Source organism: Dermacentor andersoni, chromosome 1, assembly GCF_023375885.2.
Source record: "Dermacentor andersoni chromosome 1, qqDerAnde1_hic_scaffold, whole genome shotgun sequence".
In the NCBI taxonomy this organism is placed as follows: domain Eukaryota; kingdom Metazoa; phylum Arthropoda; class Arachnida; order Ixodida; family Ixodidae; genus Dermacentor; species Dermacentor andersoni.
Genome location: NC_092814.1, coordinates 377933762 through 377951203, shown reverse-complemented (window position 1 = coordinate 377951203; position 17442 = coordinate 377933762). Strand labels below are relative to the sequence as shown.

Below are 17442 nucleotides of genomic sequence, written 5' to 3'. Positions count from 1 at the left end.
AGGTATCTATAGTCATCGATTGAATTTTTTCAGACTTGACGAAGACCGGAAAGTAGTCAGAAAAACTCGTTGAGCAGGGAAAAAAAAAGAGCAGCTTAAAGATAATCACTGATGATACCTTGCCTCTTGCTATGCTTGAAGGCGATCATACTTGCTTGTATTTGCGCTAGAGTCATGATATCCCCATACATATTACAAGAGTGTTACTGCATTTACTATCTTCGCTGCTGACGGTTGTGTGCGATCATCATCATCGAAGCCACTTTCTGGCTGTGCAACAACTTGGTGCATAATTTCATAATTCATGGACTCTGCACACAGTTCTACTTCATTGTCACACTTGCTCGAAGTCCTCGAATGTTATGTTAGCAGGAATGTCCATCTCGTTACTTTGCAGATCGTACATTAGGCCTCCGTGCCAATGGCTATTGTCGGCAGCCTTCATGGTTATGTCCGACACTTGCCTCTTCACATGCACAAACTTTCGGTCAAGTTGGTGTACTTATAAAAAACAGCATGATCTACACCTTCACCTGCCATGGTTGCTCATTGGCTATGGTGTTGGGCTGCTGAGCACTGAGGTCGCGGGATTGAATCCCGGCCATGGCGGCCGCATTTCGATGGGGGTGAAATGCGAAAACAACCGTGTACTTAGATTTAGGTGCACGTTAAAGAACCCCAGGTGGTCGAAATTTCCGAAGTCCCCCACTACGGCGGGCCTCATAATCAGAAAGTAGTTTTAGCACGTAAAACCCCATAATTTAATTTTTTGCTCTACACCTTCCGAGTTGCTGCTGTACATCGCTGGATGGTCTTTACGGCCCTAAAGCATCTCTGTTTTTTTATTTTCCAATGACGAGAAGTGACAGCTTCTCTATGCCAAATGTGCTGGCCCCAACCATCACTGTGATTAATTCTTTGCTATGCTTAACCCCCCCCCCCCTCCCTCTCCCCCCTCGCTCCATACAAGATATAGAGTAAAGAGGCAAGGGTATGATGTGGCAACATTTTGAAAAATACCCAGTCTTGTCACAGTTAAATACTGTATTTACCTGAATATAACCGGCATCTTTTTTCTGAAAATAATGCGTCTGAAAATTGCCTGCACATTACAATCGGATACTAAACCGCCTTTATGACGTTGGCAACAGGCTACTGTCAGAGGGGTCAGACGCATTGTCAGAGGGCAAGGGCGACCGAGCATGTTTTGCTGTGGGTTAGCGCTGGTTGGTTTTGTGCTTGACTGTAACATGTGCGTCATATGTGTTGCTAGGGGATCAGGAATGGGGATGTGCAGCTTTCATTATGGAAGCTTATTTAAAAGGAAAGTTACTTTGCACGCTGAAGATAGCGGTAACAGAGCTGCATCACATCTTTTATATGTGCCTGAGACTTGTGTTCATGAGCAATGCAAACAAAGGGAGAAAATCTTCAGCTGCAAGTTGACCAGGAAAGGCTTCCATGGGCCGAAAACAGGAAGATATCTGCACTTTGAAGACAAGATTGCCGACTTGGTCAAGCAACTCTGTTTGTACCGTATGCCCATGACGACCGAGTTTCTCAGGGGTAAAGCCTTTAAATTGGCACGTGATCGAGACCTATCCAGAACTGATATTAAAGCCAGTAAAAACTGGATAACTAAATTTATGAGCAGAAAAAGCTTTCCCTTCAGAGGCACACAGGCATCTGCCGGAACTTGCCATTGATTTTTGAAGAAAAGCTCGATGCTTTTCAGCGGTTTGTGCTGGCACTCCGTCACAAGAATGGATATTTGTTGGAGCAAATTGTAAATGCGGACTAAATGCCACTATATTTTGATATGCCTGCTAACACTACAGGGGAGACCAAAGGCATCAAGCAGGCATCCTTGCTATCATCCAGAAATGAGAAGACCTGTGTCACCATGATGCTGTGTTGCACAGCTTATTGGCATAAGTTGCCTCTGGTTTTCATTTTCAAGTGTAAGACACTGCTGAAAGCACTCAAGTTCCTGCAAGGCATCATAGTGTGAGCCAATGAAAATGGATGGATGGACACCAACATGGTCATTGACTGGATTGGCTGTGTGTAACGAAAGAAGCCTGGCAGTAACCTCAGGATTTGTGCCATGCTTGTACTTGATGCATTCAAGTGCCACCTCAACCAGCATGTCAAGGACAAGCCTGGTGCATGGCAAACTGTCTTGGTTGTCATACTTGGAAGCATGACCTCCGAGCTGCAGCCGTTGGATGTGTGCATTAACAAGCCCATGAAAGATCACGTTCGCACGGTGTATAGCGAGTGGCTAATAAATGGCAGCCACACTTACACGCCGAGCAATAGGCTGAAGCGCGCATCATTGGATGAACTGGCCAAGTGGCTAGCCGAGGCGTGGACCACTATCCTGTCAGCGACGGTCGTAAAATCGTTCAAGAAGTGTGGAATTTCTAATGTGATGGATGGCGTGGAGGATGACATGCTGTGGTCAGTCGACAGCGATAAGGAGCTTAATGACAGGTTTGACGACAGCGATGGCAAATAAATTTTGAATTCTGTGGAAGTAGATTGTGCTTGTTTCATTTTTTTCTCATGGCCAACATAAGGGGCATGCTGTAGTTTACTTTTATAAATCGGGTGCACATGACATTCAGGTGCGCTTTTATTTTCATGTTTTTAACCTGTGAAGGTCGGGTGCACATTACATTCAGGGGGCGTGTTAGAATCATTTAAGCGCGATATGTGTGAAGGAACATATTTATCCAGCAATGAGACACAGGCCTGGTCTGTTGCTCCATTTTTACTGCACACTTTCTTAAACAAAATCTCATGCCTCTCCTTAAATCCACGGAGCGATTGATCAATAAACTTGGAAGTTCTCTATGTCCATTTTGAAGGCAAATTTTCTCAGCTTTTTGCTTCAGCAAATATCCCAACATGGGCAAGTTCTTTGCTAACACTCCCTATGGCCATAGCTTTACTAAAGGGCCTCTTTGAGTGTTGGGTATTTTCTCTTCCTATCATTCTTCTGGCCCTTGTTATTTTGAAAGGAGCCGAAATCTTCACTCCATTCTTCACATCGCCAGGAAGCGTTTGCTTTGACAGATGATATTCTTTCGCAACAGCAACTTGAGAACATATGCTACAGTTGAACCTCACAGTAAGGAAATCGCTGGGGAACACAAAAAAATTCTCTTTCGCGACAATTTCGTTGTTGCGAAATGTGACAGCACAGATAGGTAATGCTTTGCAGAGTGAAGCTTTCCTGTCAAAATTCCGTTAGCATACTTTGGCAAGCTTTGCTCGAGGATGTAGAACCGCATTGCTGTCTGTACAAAGTGCACTGCATACATCAATCAGCAGTGGCAGCACTGCCATGGAATAGTATTCACGGTCAATTGCTTTCGTAGGTATGATCACTTTTGTGAGATTTTGCATAACTCGGCACTGGATACAGAGAAACAGCGCTCCATGCAAAGAGCAGCATTTCTCCAGCACATACTGTCACCCGTAGACGCCGACACGTTCGGTGCCAAGTGCGAAAGTGATCGTATCTCGTATACTTGACGGCAGTAGATCGATATTAAGGCCCCTTTGCGCTAATCTATGTCCTGTGCCAAATCCGCACACGATGCCTGTCGGGTGGCACTAAAACCAGCATTCTTGAAGCAAGGGATGCTTATTCCCGGACGATCGCTCAATCACGGCCCGATGCATGACACTCGATGCTGCGACTGCCATCTCAAGTGCCATAAACAATTCCGCTTTGGTGGGACACGGATCTCCTTGTTTTTGCTGTATTTTGCTTACCGAGGTGGACATTAAGCACTGTACTAGGTGTGCAAAAGCTGTCGTCACATGCCGGTAGCAACATGTGTGCCGCTTCGAGTGGGCGATCATCAAACAAGATGGCGGCCATGACATGTTTCCATTGCACGCAATCACTCCTGCGGCTTTGTTTTTCTGTAAACAAAAATAGTGGTGCACACACAAGTGTAATGTAGTGGTATTTTATGCAATTTTAGTGTAAAGAAATTGCAGCCTTTAACACCCGAACTCTTCGAGTGAGGCTAACTTAGCAGGACTCTTTGAGGAACTATCAGGCATTGTTTGGAATATCATTGGCCTTAGTGAGGTTAGAAGAACTGGTGAGGCTTATACAGTGCTGACTAACGGCCATGTCCTCTGCTATAAAGGACTCCCAGGTAGCAAGTTATACGGATAGGTATCCTAATACATAAGGACATAGCAGGCAGCATTGATGAATTCTGCAGCATTAATGAGAGGGTAGCAGTAGTCGTAATAAAACTTAATACGAGGTATAGATTAAAGGTGGTACAAGCCTACGCTTCAACCTTTGGTCATAGTGATGGTGAAGTAGATCAGTTTTATGAAGACGTGGAATTAGCCATGAGAAAAGTGCAAACTCAGTGTACTGTAGTAATGGGTGACTTCAATGCAAAAGTGGGGAAAAAGCAGGCTGGCGAACAAGCAATTCGCGACTATGGCATCGGCTCTAGAAACACTAGAGGAGAGATGTTGGTAGAATTCGCGGAAAGGAATAAGCTACGAATAATGAACATGTTTTTCAAAAAGTGGAACTGGAAAAGCCTGAATGGTCAAACAAGGAATGAAATCGATTTCATACTTTCTGCGATCCCAGCATAGTGCAAGATGTAGAAGTGTTAGGTAGGGTGAAGTGCAGTGATCATAGGTTAGTGAGGTCTAGGATTCACCTGAATTTGAAGAGGGAAAGAGTAAAATTAGTCAAGAAGGAACGGGCTAACCTAGACGCAGTAAGGATAAAAGCGGACGAATTCAGGCTGGTACTTGCAAATAAATATGCAGCCTTAGAACAACAAGATGTAGATGACATAGAGGTAACGAATGAAGCTGTAACTAGGCTGGCTTCAGAAGCAGCGCTTGAAGTAGGAGGCAATGCACCAAGACAACCAGTAGGTAAGCTCTCCCAAGCAACAAAGGACCTAATAAAGAAACAACAAAGAATGAAACAGTCCAACTCGAGACATTAGATAGAATTCGCGGAACTTATCAACAAAGAGAAAATAAAGGATATACGAAATTGGGATGTAAGAAAGACTGAGGAAGCAGTAATAAAGACGCAGCATGAAATCAGTGAGAGGAAAACTTGGCATAGGGACAAGCCAAGATGTATGCACTGAAAGATAAGCAGGGCAATATCATCAGCAATTTCGAAGATATAGTAAAAGCAGCGGAAGAATTCTATACTGACCTGTACAATACCCAGAGAAGCCAGGGCGCCTCCTTTGAAAGTAGTAATTAAGAGGTTACAGAGGCTCCTTCTATAACTTGCGACGAAGTTAGAAGGGCCTTAGAAGACGTGAAACGAGGAAGGCGGCAGGTGAAGATGGAATAACAGTGAATTTAATCACAGATGGAGGAGACAGAATGCTTGAAAAGCTTGCGGCCTTTTATACAAAATGTCTCACGACTTCAAGGGTCCCAGAAAACTGGAAGAATGCCAACATTATACTAATCCACAAAAAGGGCGATGTTGCAGAATTGAAAAATTATAGGCCCATTAGCTTACTTCCAGTATTGTATAAAATATTCACGAAGATAATTTTCAATAGAATAAGGGCAACACTTTACGTCAGTCAACCAAGGAAACAGGTCGGCTTCAGGAAGGGGTACTGTACAATGGATCACGTCCATGTAATCAATCAGGTATTCAAGAGATCTGCAGAGTACGATCGACCTCTCTACATGGCTTTCATAGATTACAAAAAAGTATTTGATTCAGGAGAGATACCAGCAGTCATAGAGGCACTACGTAATCAAGGAGTAGAGGAGGCTTACATAAATATCTTCGAAATTATCTACAAAGATTCCACAGCTACTCTAATCCTTCACAAGAAAAGTAAGAAGATACCTATAAAGAAAGGGCTCAGACAAGGAGACAATCTCTCCAATGTTGTTCACTGCCTGCTTGGAAGAAGTATTCAAGCTTGAAATTTGGACGGCTTACGGGTAACGATCAACAGCGAATATCTCAGCAACCTTCGGTTTGTAGATGACATTGTCCTATTAATCCATTTGCTGCCGCCTGCCGCGCGCACATGCCGGCCATCCGTACCGCGCATTTTTTGACCGAAATGGCGCGCGTGTGCCGCGCGCTCATCTTTCTGTGTGTAACGAGCCACTAAGCAAAACATTTGCTGGACAATTATAGAAATGCATTTATTGACATTTGAGAAATATTCACATTTTATTCTGTGAAGTTTTTTCAAGTCATAGGCATTTCATTGTGTGAAAAATCTTGAAACACTCTGGAATGTGCAGAGTAGCACCACACTTTTCGCACTCCCAGCAGCTTTCACTTTTCTTTCCTCTGGCCTTACACACCTGGCATTGCCTTGAGGGCTTGACAGGATTTGGCGTGGGAAATGGGCCCATTCGGTCGCCTCAAGGCGCATTGGAGATGGTCCCGTAGTGTGCGCACCTCGCCTTCGATATCCCAGCGCCGCCGTCTCTTCAATGATTCCTTCTGCAAGACTGATCTTCCATTCAGTGTAACACCGTTTCTTCCCAGCTTTCTTAGCTTGCAAAACGTAGGAATTGTAGATGGCAATATCAAGAACATAAAAAAATATCTTCTTGTACTCTTTCGCATACCGCCGCATAATGGGAAAGGAAGCCAACTGCTGGTCTTGACGGTCAACGCCTCCCATTCCCTTGTTGTAGTCTTGTACAACTCGCGGTTTCGGCACTGGCTCATTTCCCTTGTGTCGCCTTTTTGCAGTGTCTATGATGTCTGCTTCTCGGTGGCAAGTTGAAAGCAAGGTGATGGGCTTTCTGTCCTTCCACTGCATCGCCATGATTCCATGAGAGAACGAAGCTTTGCACTCGCCCTTCTTCAGCTCTTTAAATTCTTTCGGCATGTTCTTTCTATTCGTCCTCATGGTTCCAACAGCGTTTGAACCAGCACTTCTGAAAGCCAAGAAGAAATTCGGTGACGAATACCAGTTGTCCGTATGAATAGTGTGCCCGTGGGCAATTCTGTCTCCAAGAAGATCAAGTACAACAGCCTCACTGCACAGCATCGAGCTGGTAGCACTTGACTTTGTGTCTTGACCTGTATAAATTGAAAACCTTAGGCAGTATCCGCTAGAAGACTCACAAAGTTTGTAAAATTTTATACCAAAACGAGCCCGCTTGCTTGGGTTGAACTGGACATAGGGCAGGCGTCCGCGGAACTTAATGAGGCTTTCATCTATCGCAAGGCTCTCCTCAGGGGAGTAAGCACTCTCAAATGCCTTTAGCATATAATCTAGGGCAGGGCGCAGCTTGCGAAGCCTGTCTTGGGTGGCGGTTTCCTCTGCAGTGGAAAAATGTAGGTATTTTGACAGCTCCCAAAAACGTTTTCTTGGCATTACTGATCAAAAAATTGGTGTGTTTATAACACTCCTCTCAGACCAGTATGAGTTTATAGATGATTTCCTCACATGACTCATCAGTATACACAACGCAATGTACACTTTGACTTCCGCAGGCGTTGTGGCGAACCAAGCCGGTTCTGGTACAGAACGCTGCTTCTCCAGGGCAAACGCATTTGTGTACTCAGACACCGACTCCCAAAACTCTTCCTTTATCAATGCATTTAGAGATTCAAGAGGTGAGCCGTTGTCATCCAGGGCCGAGCTAATTGCTCTTTTCAAGCCCGGTGATGCAGAGAAAGGAATTTTGCTCACATTTTTGGAAGAATCGTTGACATTCCAAGTCCATTTGTCAGTCTTGAATTGCTTTGGCGTGGTAGGGCACGGAGCGTTGTCCTCTGATGAATCCGAGTCACCACTACCATCATATTCATTTTCTTCAGAAGAAGAAGGCTCAGAGCAAGCATTGTCACCAAAAGGCTGCTCCTCATTGTCGCTATCAAAGAGGATATCCAATATCTCGCACTCGGAGAGAGCACGCCGTCCACTGGGCACCGCCATGCCTCCTGCCGCCGGAGATCCTGAAAAAAAAAAAAAAACGAATACATTGGAAAGTGCATTCAAACGACACAGGGCAGTACTGCCATCTATCGGTAATATATCCAAGTATCTGCAGATAAGCTTCAGGAAACAGCTTCAGGAAATCCTAAATGCTGCAGCCCGGCGATTCGCTGGCTTTGGCGACATTGCCACTGCAGGTATGCCCGTCGATTCGCCGGCTTTGGCAGCAAATGGGTTAACTCAGCAACACTGGGGATGAGTTGCAACTAATGATTGAGGACCTTAACAGAGAGACAGAGAGAATGTAACAGTGGGGTTGAAGATTAATATGCAGAAAACAAAGATAATGATGAACAGCCTGGAAAGAGAACAAGAGTTCAGGATCGCCAGTCAGCCTCTAGAGTATGATTACAAAGAAGGCCCCAAATAAAACAACAGACGAAGGAAGGAGACACGAGACACGTAGGCGCTCAGTTGTTACGTTTACCTAGGCCAATTACTCACAGGGGACCCTGATCATCAGAACGAAACTTACAGAAGAATAAAATTAGGTTGGAGTGCATACGGCAGACATACTCAGATCCTTACAGGAACCTTACCATTATCACTAAAAAGAAAGATGTACAATCAATGCATTCTACCGGTGCCAACATATGGGGCAGAAACTTGGAGACTGATAAAGAAGCTCGAAAGCAAGTTAAGGACCGTACAAAGAGCGATGGAACGAAGAATGATAGGCGTAACATTAAGAGACAGGAAGAGTGGTGTAGATTAGAGGGCAAACAGGCATTGCTGGTATTCTGTTCGCCATTAAGAGAAAGAAATGGAGCTGGGCAGGTCAGGTAATGTGTAGGTTAGATAACCGGTGGACCATTAGGGTTACAGAACAGGTGCCAAGAGAAGGGAAACGGAGTCGAGGACGGCAAAAGACTACGTGGGGTCATGAAATTAAATTCGCAGGTGCAAGTTGGGATCGGTTGGTGCAGCACAGGGGTAATTGGAGATTGGAGAGAGAGGCCTTTGTCTTGCAGTGGACTTAAAATAGGTTGGTGATGATGATGATGAATTGTATTTGAGCACATTTTGGAGCCTGAGTAGGTAGTATGCGGGGTTACGTTCCCACAAATTTCGTTGATGCGGGATAGTAGTACAGCAATGTTTTGTTGTCGAGAAGTACGAAATGCGAAATGGCGTTCACCGGAGATACGAGAATATTTCGTTGTCTCAAAAATTTCATTGTCACAGAGTTTCGTTATCGCAGGTTTCGGCTATATCAGCTTATTGAGCGCCACTTTTCTTTTTTTTTTTTTTAAATGTCAGTGTTGCGTATTTGCTGCGCTTTCTTGCAAAAGATGGTGCTAACCGACATGAAGTGGCGCCATGGCATTGAATAACGCTGAAAGCCACACGAACATTGTTGATGCCACAACACGAGCAGCAAAATGAATGTTTATTTCCGGCCCAAACAAGTGAGAAGCTCGTCACAACAGTCTTCTCGTTTTAAAATACTGATCCAGCGGCCATCTTGAGCATGTCAACAGGCGTAGACCAAGGGTGATTGTGGCAGTTCCATGGTGCTCGCTGTCGCTTGTGTTGGCTTTTGACAGCTGGAGCTGTGCCACATCTTTAGCGAAATCCTGTTGCTCTTGGGTCTGCTCTTGTAAGCGGGGTTTCACCTGGCCCAGGTATCGACAAAGGACCTCACCATCGGGGCCATGACCGTCACCATTTGCGAGCCGTCCCTGGCTAGAATGTTGGCCGAGGTCCCAGATTCACCGCGTTCGTAGTTTTGCACCCACACTGGATGGTCTGTCTAGAACTACCTGGTAGTCTGCAAGTTGTGTGTGTGTTGTACACACAGATGTAGTGGCACAACCATATTATGAAGCCTTGAGCACAGCTCATCACCAATGAACAGCCTGGCAGGTGTTTTTCTGCACAGTGGTGGCGTCTAACGATAATTATGCAGAATTCTTGCTAGGCATCTCTATTTTGGTCTGGTTTTATTTTTGTCAAGCCCGCCCTTTCCGTGAGTCCATTCAGTTGAGGATGATAAGGCACGGTGCGGACATGATCAATGTTGTTTACCAGGATTCATTCTTTTAATTCTTCACATGTGAACTGCGGGCCGTTATCCAATATGATTGTTTGCAGAAGGCCAAAGGTGCTAAACAGGGTGTGCAAAGCTTCAGTGAGGTTGTCATAACCTTGGCGCTTTTTCATGGCACAACCTCTATCCATTTGCTCTTGGAATATACCACCACTAGCAGCTTGTACCGATTCATCGGGCCTGCAACATCGATGTGCAGATGGGTCCAGCGTTGCCCGATATCTGGCCACATCACTGGTGGTTTCCTTGGAGGAAACACTGCTGCCTGGACACACACTGGGCATTATTTAATCAAACACTTGATACTTTCATGATGCCTGGGTACCACAGTAATGAAAGAGCTAGCCTTTTCATTTGAGGTGCTTCCCTGATGGGTATCGTACAGCAACCGTAGCATCGTAGGCCTGGCTTTAGGCACGACCACTCGGTTGCTTCAGTACAGAAGCGTGTTACTAATAGTTAGCTTGTCTCTCTTCCATATTATGGCTTCAAAGTGGTGTTTTCATTGTTAAGCCGGAGAGGCCAGCTATCACAAACCCATTTCCGCCGCACGCTTTGTCATTAGCTAACATTAGGCTGTAGTGGGCAGTGGGCTGCCAGACCACCGCTGGTGACGAAGAGAGTTTGGGAGGCGCTGGTATGTGAACAGTCCTTGAGCTCCATTGACACACGGCCTACTACTAGCCACTAGCTTAATAAACAGTATTTGCCTTGTACCTCGTCTTCCAAGTTGGCAACACCGGATGTTCTACACATTGCAACTGCCCCGAAGCCATATATCCGGCCCCCAACGAAGGCACAACATTCTTAGTTATCGCACTCAAGCTTCCCGAATTCTGGCCTTCTAACTGTGAACTGGGGTTCATCCATATTGAGGCCCAGTTCTGCCACCAACGAGCAGTCCTTTGTGCCATCCTGCTCCAAAATGGCATTTTAGTGGAAAATTGCACTGAGGCTGCACCAAAGAAAGTATAATAACAAAGGCCTTGTAACTGTTGTTGCTGCCTCGCTGGTAAAACTGAAGCCTAAAGCATGTTATCAGTATCATCATCATTATCCTGGAAGTCAATGGAGCTTCCATAGCTGATGGACATAGCTGATGTCATCATTCCTCCATTCGCCGTCCTTGCCAGTTTTCACTCTTTCGTTGCATTTTGCTTCAGCGTAGGTTGGAATGTACTGCTGCTGTGTGGTTATTTGTGCCGTCTGTGCTGCAGTTGGGTGCTCTTCGTACTAGCGTAGCATGGAGCTTCCTCAAGCAGGCTGCTGCATTAAAAATAAGTCTCAGATAATGTCCGGTCGCACATTGCTTAGCATAGGTGTTGACACGGTGCCACTTTATAAGTACCTAGTAATACGCATACTCAACTGCTTATGCATAATTTGCATATTAAAGGCACTTTTCTTGGAACCCTGCATTTTCAAAAGAGCAGATTCCATGGTTGTAACCAGCTTTCACGTCATCCAAGGCACATTTATGTAGGAGAGATTGTGCGTGTTAGCTCTAAGGAAACCCATCTTAAAGGTAACTTCGGTTTAGTTGCGTCATCTTCCTTACATGCCCTTATTCCACAGTTTTTTTTTTTTTTTTTTTTTTTTTCCTTGCTTGCTTGAAGTGCCGCGATCACGCAAATGCCTGTTACAAGTCAAAATGGTAGAAGTAGCTTTATACCATAGTATGCATGCAGGGAAAGTCACTTGCATATTATAGAAACTAGTACGGTAGTTTTTATTTCAGATGCCTCATTGGTGAGCGTAAAGCCTGCTCCGTTATATTTTTTGACCATTTTCGTTAAAATTGAGGCCATCTGGTGTATAGATGTATGTTCGCCACTGCACCAAAAATTTTTTTTGCTTTGCCAGGATGTGCACCAAAAGGTCAAATGGGTGTCTACCACTGCTAGTGAGATCAAGCCTGAACCCATCTAAGCTATTCTAAACCACCAAAGCAAGCCGACGACACCAGCGATCATAGCCTCTGCCGTGGTGTCCTTAGCAGCAGCTGCTGTACCTATAGCAAACTAGGCCTGAAGTTTCGTGACCAGTAGGAAAGTATCAAAGGACTCTGCTACTACATTTTGAAGCATATTCAAAAGGAATTTTATAGCTTTTTCAGGCAATATTGTTTAATGCCGCACATGAAAATTCTTTAAAAATTTATTGCAGCACCTTGCTTTATGTACATAAGCAAACCTAGAGAGCCTCACAGGACAAAAGGCTTATGAAAAAAAAAAATATTTTTAAATAGATGCTTTGCAGAGAAATAAAGTGTCATGATTTTTAGACAGAATATCAGAGGTGGCTGAGCAACGCACCTGTGGCACTTGGCATGGAATGATGGAATTATAAACACTTTGCACATTTGGGTCAATGTGGTAATTTTTGAGAAAAGCAGCATGAAATAAAAACTATGTGAGAGAAAGACATAGCAACGTTGTGTTCTTTCTGCTGTGTATTTTTTTATGCTGCTTTTCTCAAGAATGGAATACCAACTCGCCCATCAAACCATCCTTCGAAAGAAAATTTTTATGTTCTCAGGTATATCATCATATGGCTCTTAATGACATTATAACTTGACTGAAGGCTTGCTTTGAAAAAGATAACATTAAGCAGGTTAAGATGTCACATATTTAATGTCATCTTTTCGTGCCCACATGCCAGAGGTACAAGTCCCAAATCAGGATTTTTGCTGGTATAATAGGCCATAATTTGTGACTGAAGGGGTTCCAGTTCGATTTGTTCCAAGGGTCACGTGTGCATTTTGGCTGTGCATAGCGCAGAGCTCGACGACGCTTGAGTGGATCGGCCACATGATACTCCAAAGCAATGGCCTCCTGCTGTGTGGATATCACATGGTGAGTTGCTGCCAGGACTGCTGTAGTGAGTTGGTGGCTATGATGTCCCAATACTAAGCATGGGGTTTGGGGTTAATTCTCACATATATTTTTTCAGGAGTGTAATATAAGAATGCTTCTATACCTGGATGTAGGCGCATGCTAAGGACCTGTATGGGCTGAAAATTAATTTCAGGCCCTCTATACAGCATCCCTTACAGGCTGTGTGCAGCTTTCAGCTGTTAGAACCTCCCATTTATGTTGTGTTGCTGTCGCAGCTTGGCATCGTAGCAGTTGCTTGTAACATTTTGTCGTGCAGTACTAAAACAGTCTCCAGTTAAATTTTTGTCCTTTTACAATGCATGATATGCCTAAAGGCACGTTCACACCGAAGGCGGAGCGGACAAGCGGATCCGGCCAAGCGGCTACGGATTTTCCGCTTTGCGGAAAATACGCGGCCGCTTGGCCGGATCGCGCCCGGACCAATTTTTTTCAGCGCGGACAAGTTGGCCGCTTTGGCCGCAGCCAATCAGAACCCGACACTGCGGAAGCGCTGGTGAACGAATGTAAACGAATGTCTTTCTCTGGGCTTCTCGCTTCTGTTCTTGAAAAGCGTCAAAACGGCAAGTTGGGCCAGTTGGTTCGGATTCATAGTAAGGTTTGTTACAGTGCAACACAAGACAAGGACAAAAGAAGGTATAAAACGACACGGCGCCGTGCCGTTGCTTTATACCTTCTTTTGTCCTTGTCTTGTGTTGCGCTGTAACAAATCTTGAAAAGCGACTAGACAAGTGGCGAGTAAAATGCCAACGATCTCGTCTTCTTCGTCTGAGCTCATCATTTTGCAGAAGTGGATAGCGGACAGGAGCGCGCCAACCCACGACGAAAAAAATATCGAAAGTGCGCGTACAAGCCCAAAGTGCCGCGAGATGGCGGCACGTCCCTGAAATTGCGGAGCGGACAGCCAGACAACCCGGCTGGTCTGAACAGGCACAGGCGCTCACCGCCTCGCCGCTTTGAAAATCCGCTTGTCCGCTTAGACGCTCCGCTTTCGGTGTGAATGTGCCTTAATGCAGTGGAAGGGCAGAGGAATTCACTTGTAGCGAGAAAGGGAGAGAAGCAGTGTTAATGCAAAAATTGTAAAGGATGTGGTTAACTGTACTTGATAATATCTTTTAATGTATGTAAAATCCAGTGAATTATCTAGGCATTTACTTGGCAGTAGTAATTAGCCAGAGATTTATTAACATTTTATTACTCCAGTACTCAAGCAAACATGCATGGAGATCCTTTAGCTTTCTGCAGTATCAGTAGCTTCATTCTTGTTTGCGTTAAATCGTAAATACTGAATAACAGTCTCTGAGCCTCTAAAGCATGCCTAATGTGTTGCTTGTCAGGACTGTAGAGTTGGATGGCATGTTGTGTTTTTCTCAGTGTTGAAGATAAACTTTCTAGGTTAGTCACTCCAACATTCAGAAATGTTCTGATTTCACTTATAATGTTATATTCCTCTTTTATACAGGGAAATCCCGATAATTATAAATCTCTTAATTCACTGAAGAAGAACGGCAGATTGGGCGTGTTGGTGGTTTTCTATAATGTTTCGAAAACTGTGCTAAAAGCCTACAGTGGACAACAGAATAGAGGATGGGACACACACGGTGCTGAGTTAATTCAAATTGACGGATAATTTGAACTGCTCTGTTGATCCTGGCCAAGTCCTATGTATTTGAATAGAGAAAAATTCCAGTGAATTCGAACTCCAAAAACGGTGCACTGCTTATTTTGAAAAAAATTTGTTATTCCCATGGACCACTCTTCGGACAAACTTGAGCCGAAGGTGAAGGTTGAATGTATCACTATCTGGTGTAATTTTACATGCCGTAAACATGATGAGGAAAGACGCACGGGGAGCCGAAACCTAGCCGGAGCAAGCAGAGTGGCACCTTTCCCATCTGGCTAAAACGGAGCTGTAAAGGAGCCCTCTAGCATGCACTTGATCACTTTACTGCACATTCCCCCCCCCCCCCCCAATCCCTTATGGCTCAAGCAAGCTGCATTAGAATTAGGTGTATGGGATTGCACTTTCTGTTATCATGTAACTATTCTCAAGGCATGCTTTCTTGTTTCTGGCATACATTCCATGGTAGAGTGACTTCGTGCTGTGGAGTACTTGGCAGCAGCGGGCGGTGTTTCAGCTGAACTGTGGTGGTGGTCACCGATCCTGGGACTTTGCAATGAGTTCCCATGAAGGCCTCTTTGCTTGCCTGAAGACTGGCCGCATCATGGTGCAACGCTGTGGGCTCAAGGAGATGCTGCATCGGTCATGCATACGGGTAATGAATCACATATATATACATCGCAAGTGATTTACAATTTATCTAGCTCAGGCATTTTCCAAAGGCTTCGGTGAGCCATGTCTGATTCTGAGCAGTGCCAAGGAATTTTCGTATTATCTCTTCAGACATACTTGAAACTGGAATAAGGCCTTGAACCTATATACTTCACTCAGATGACTGCACAATCTTTATTAGACAGAAAATAAAAGAGCTGTATATTTGTGCAAATGAAGTAGCAGGTGAGTTAGTGAAAGCACTGCTTTAGTAGAGAAAAGATGAAAATCAAGGGCTGGGGCATGTTGTTAGATTATCCATGTTCTTTTTTAGAGTACTGGTTTTTAAAACCCTGATCCAGCTTATACAAAGCCGATATGCATTAAAAGTATACAGTAAAATCTCATTAAAATTTGGATTTCATGGGACTAGAAACAACTTTCCGAATGAACCAAATGTCAGATTATCTAATGCAGCAAGAAAACAATAAAGAAACACTTGCACTTGTTACATCAACACGCCTTTATTTACTTAATTAATCTGCAATCTCGATGTATATTTTGCCCAATATTGGTGCGGAAGCTGCAATTTCCATCATCTTATGACTGGTTACTGCTCGCAATGGCGAGGGCCTCGAGACTTTTCTCCCAGTGTGGACACAGTGCGAGACCTGCATCTTCATCCAAGTAGACATGTTTTTCACTACCGTGTGCACATCCTCATTTTTTATTTTTTTTTTTCCGCCAGTGAGCTGGTCAGCAACAGATTGATTGTAGCTAGTGGGTTTGGTGCCAACGTGTGGGCCATGGTAGAATTGCGCTTCATCCTTGATGGCTTCCGCCATGTTTGTGATGCGCACCTTGCACTGAATCAAAATGAAACTACTGCTCGGCACAACTGTTGTAGACCACTAGTTGCTGTTGACGTGATCGTAAATGGCAACCATGACGTTTGCTGTGACAAGAGGGCAAGTTCAAATTAATGAAGGTCAAATGAACAAGGTGTTAGTAGTTTTTAATTGGAAATGCTTTGCTGCAAAGTTTGTTGAGGTGCACATGTCATAAATTATATGTGGTGGTTTGAATTTTACTTGGTATCAAAGTTAGTTCTATTGTAATAGCAACATGTCGTTTTGTTTTCTTTGTTGGCATTTATTTGACTTTGACATGTTAATTCCTCTTTTCAGTATTGCACTCATTATTGTAGACAAGTTGCTGTTCGGCTACATTGTATGTACTATACAGCTTAGGAACTTGGGCTTTTTGTGTTCATCATTCTTGTGAAATAAGATTTCTTGAAACTTGAAAAAAAAACATAATATTTTCTGAAAAATTGAAGTGCTCTTCATTTTATATGCACCTTCAAAGTAAATAATGCCTTGTGGCCACTTCGTGTATGCAGCAAAAGGTGCAGATTTCAGAGTTGGAGACCGGTAAAATTAATGCATGCTCTCCACCCCATTTCTCCACTCCAAAATTTAACAGGCTCTGTATATGTTTATTATATTTTTCTCACGTATTCTTGTGAGCAGGCATTCTCACCCCTGTCCTCTGCAAGAAGTGAACAGAAACAGGTTTAACCCTTTCTATGCAAAGTTTTTTTCAGAGAACCATTAGGTTCTGCAGTTTTTTTTATGGCTTATTTATTGTGAACACCTTTTGTTATTGCAGTACCAGCAGTCTGTTCTTATTATTTACTGTTGTATACTTCTGTGAAATCTTTTTTTCACATTTTTGAGTTGATGATAGGCATGGACGCAGAAAAAGTTTATGTGAATGTTGGAATTTCATGGGACAGAAGTCAAAATTAAGCGTGCTTCTGCTGTTTTCTTGAAGCTCTGAGGAAAGGAAATTGTGGAGGAGGCGCAGGAACCAAAGCACTTTCTTTGATCCATGTACACACAAGATGCTGCCAGTGGCTCAAAGTCCTTCTCGCAATTGGTCGAACTAAGTGGAAGCTCCAAACACATCTCACTCATCCTTGGCACGGAAAGGGTAAAGCTTAGCAGCAATTTTGAGACTGGCCCTTAGTGTATCTTGTGGGGTTCTCACATCCGTACTCTTGGGACAAAGGAACGACAACACAGTCGTGCAAACAATCACAAGGGCATTTATTGCACCTTTCATAGATCAATGCCTGCTAGCCGAGTTGCTATCCACAAAACATGCCGATGGGCGCGCGACAAATCTAGAAGTCCGACTCACCGCGAC

The 17442-nt window shown here is 44.1% G+C and overlaps 1 protein-coding gene and 1 pseudogene across 4 annotated transcripts in view; one reads left to right on the top strand and one right to left on the bottom strand.

Moving 5' to 3' along the window:
- LOC126518492 (tRNA (34-2'-O)-methyltransferase regulator WDR6) overlaps window positions 1-17442 on the top strand; it is a 255301-nt gene that overhangs the window by 163163 nt on the left and 74696 nt on the right. For all 4 annotated transcript variants that reach the window (XR_007596414.3, XM_055064865.2, XM_050168279.3 and 1 more), the window contains exons 14-15: window positions 12846-12920; window positions 15050-15235. Coding sequence is in view for 3 of the 4 variants with exons in the window: in XM_055064865.2 (XP_054920840.1) it covers window positions 12846-12920; window positions 15050-15235 (261 nt within the window). In the remaining variant the exon portion in view is untranslated. The remainder of the gene's footprint in view (window positions 1-12845; window positions 12921-15049; window positions 15236-17442) is intronic.
- Window positions 6214-6899, bottom strand: LOC126518502 (piggyBac transposable element-derived protein 4-like; annotated as a pseudogene).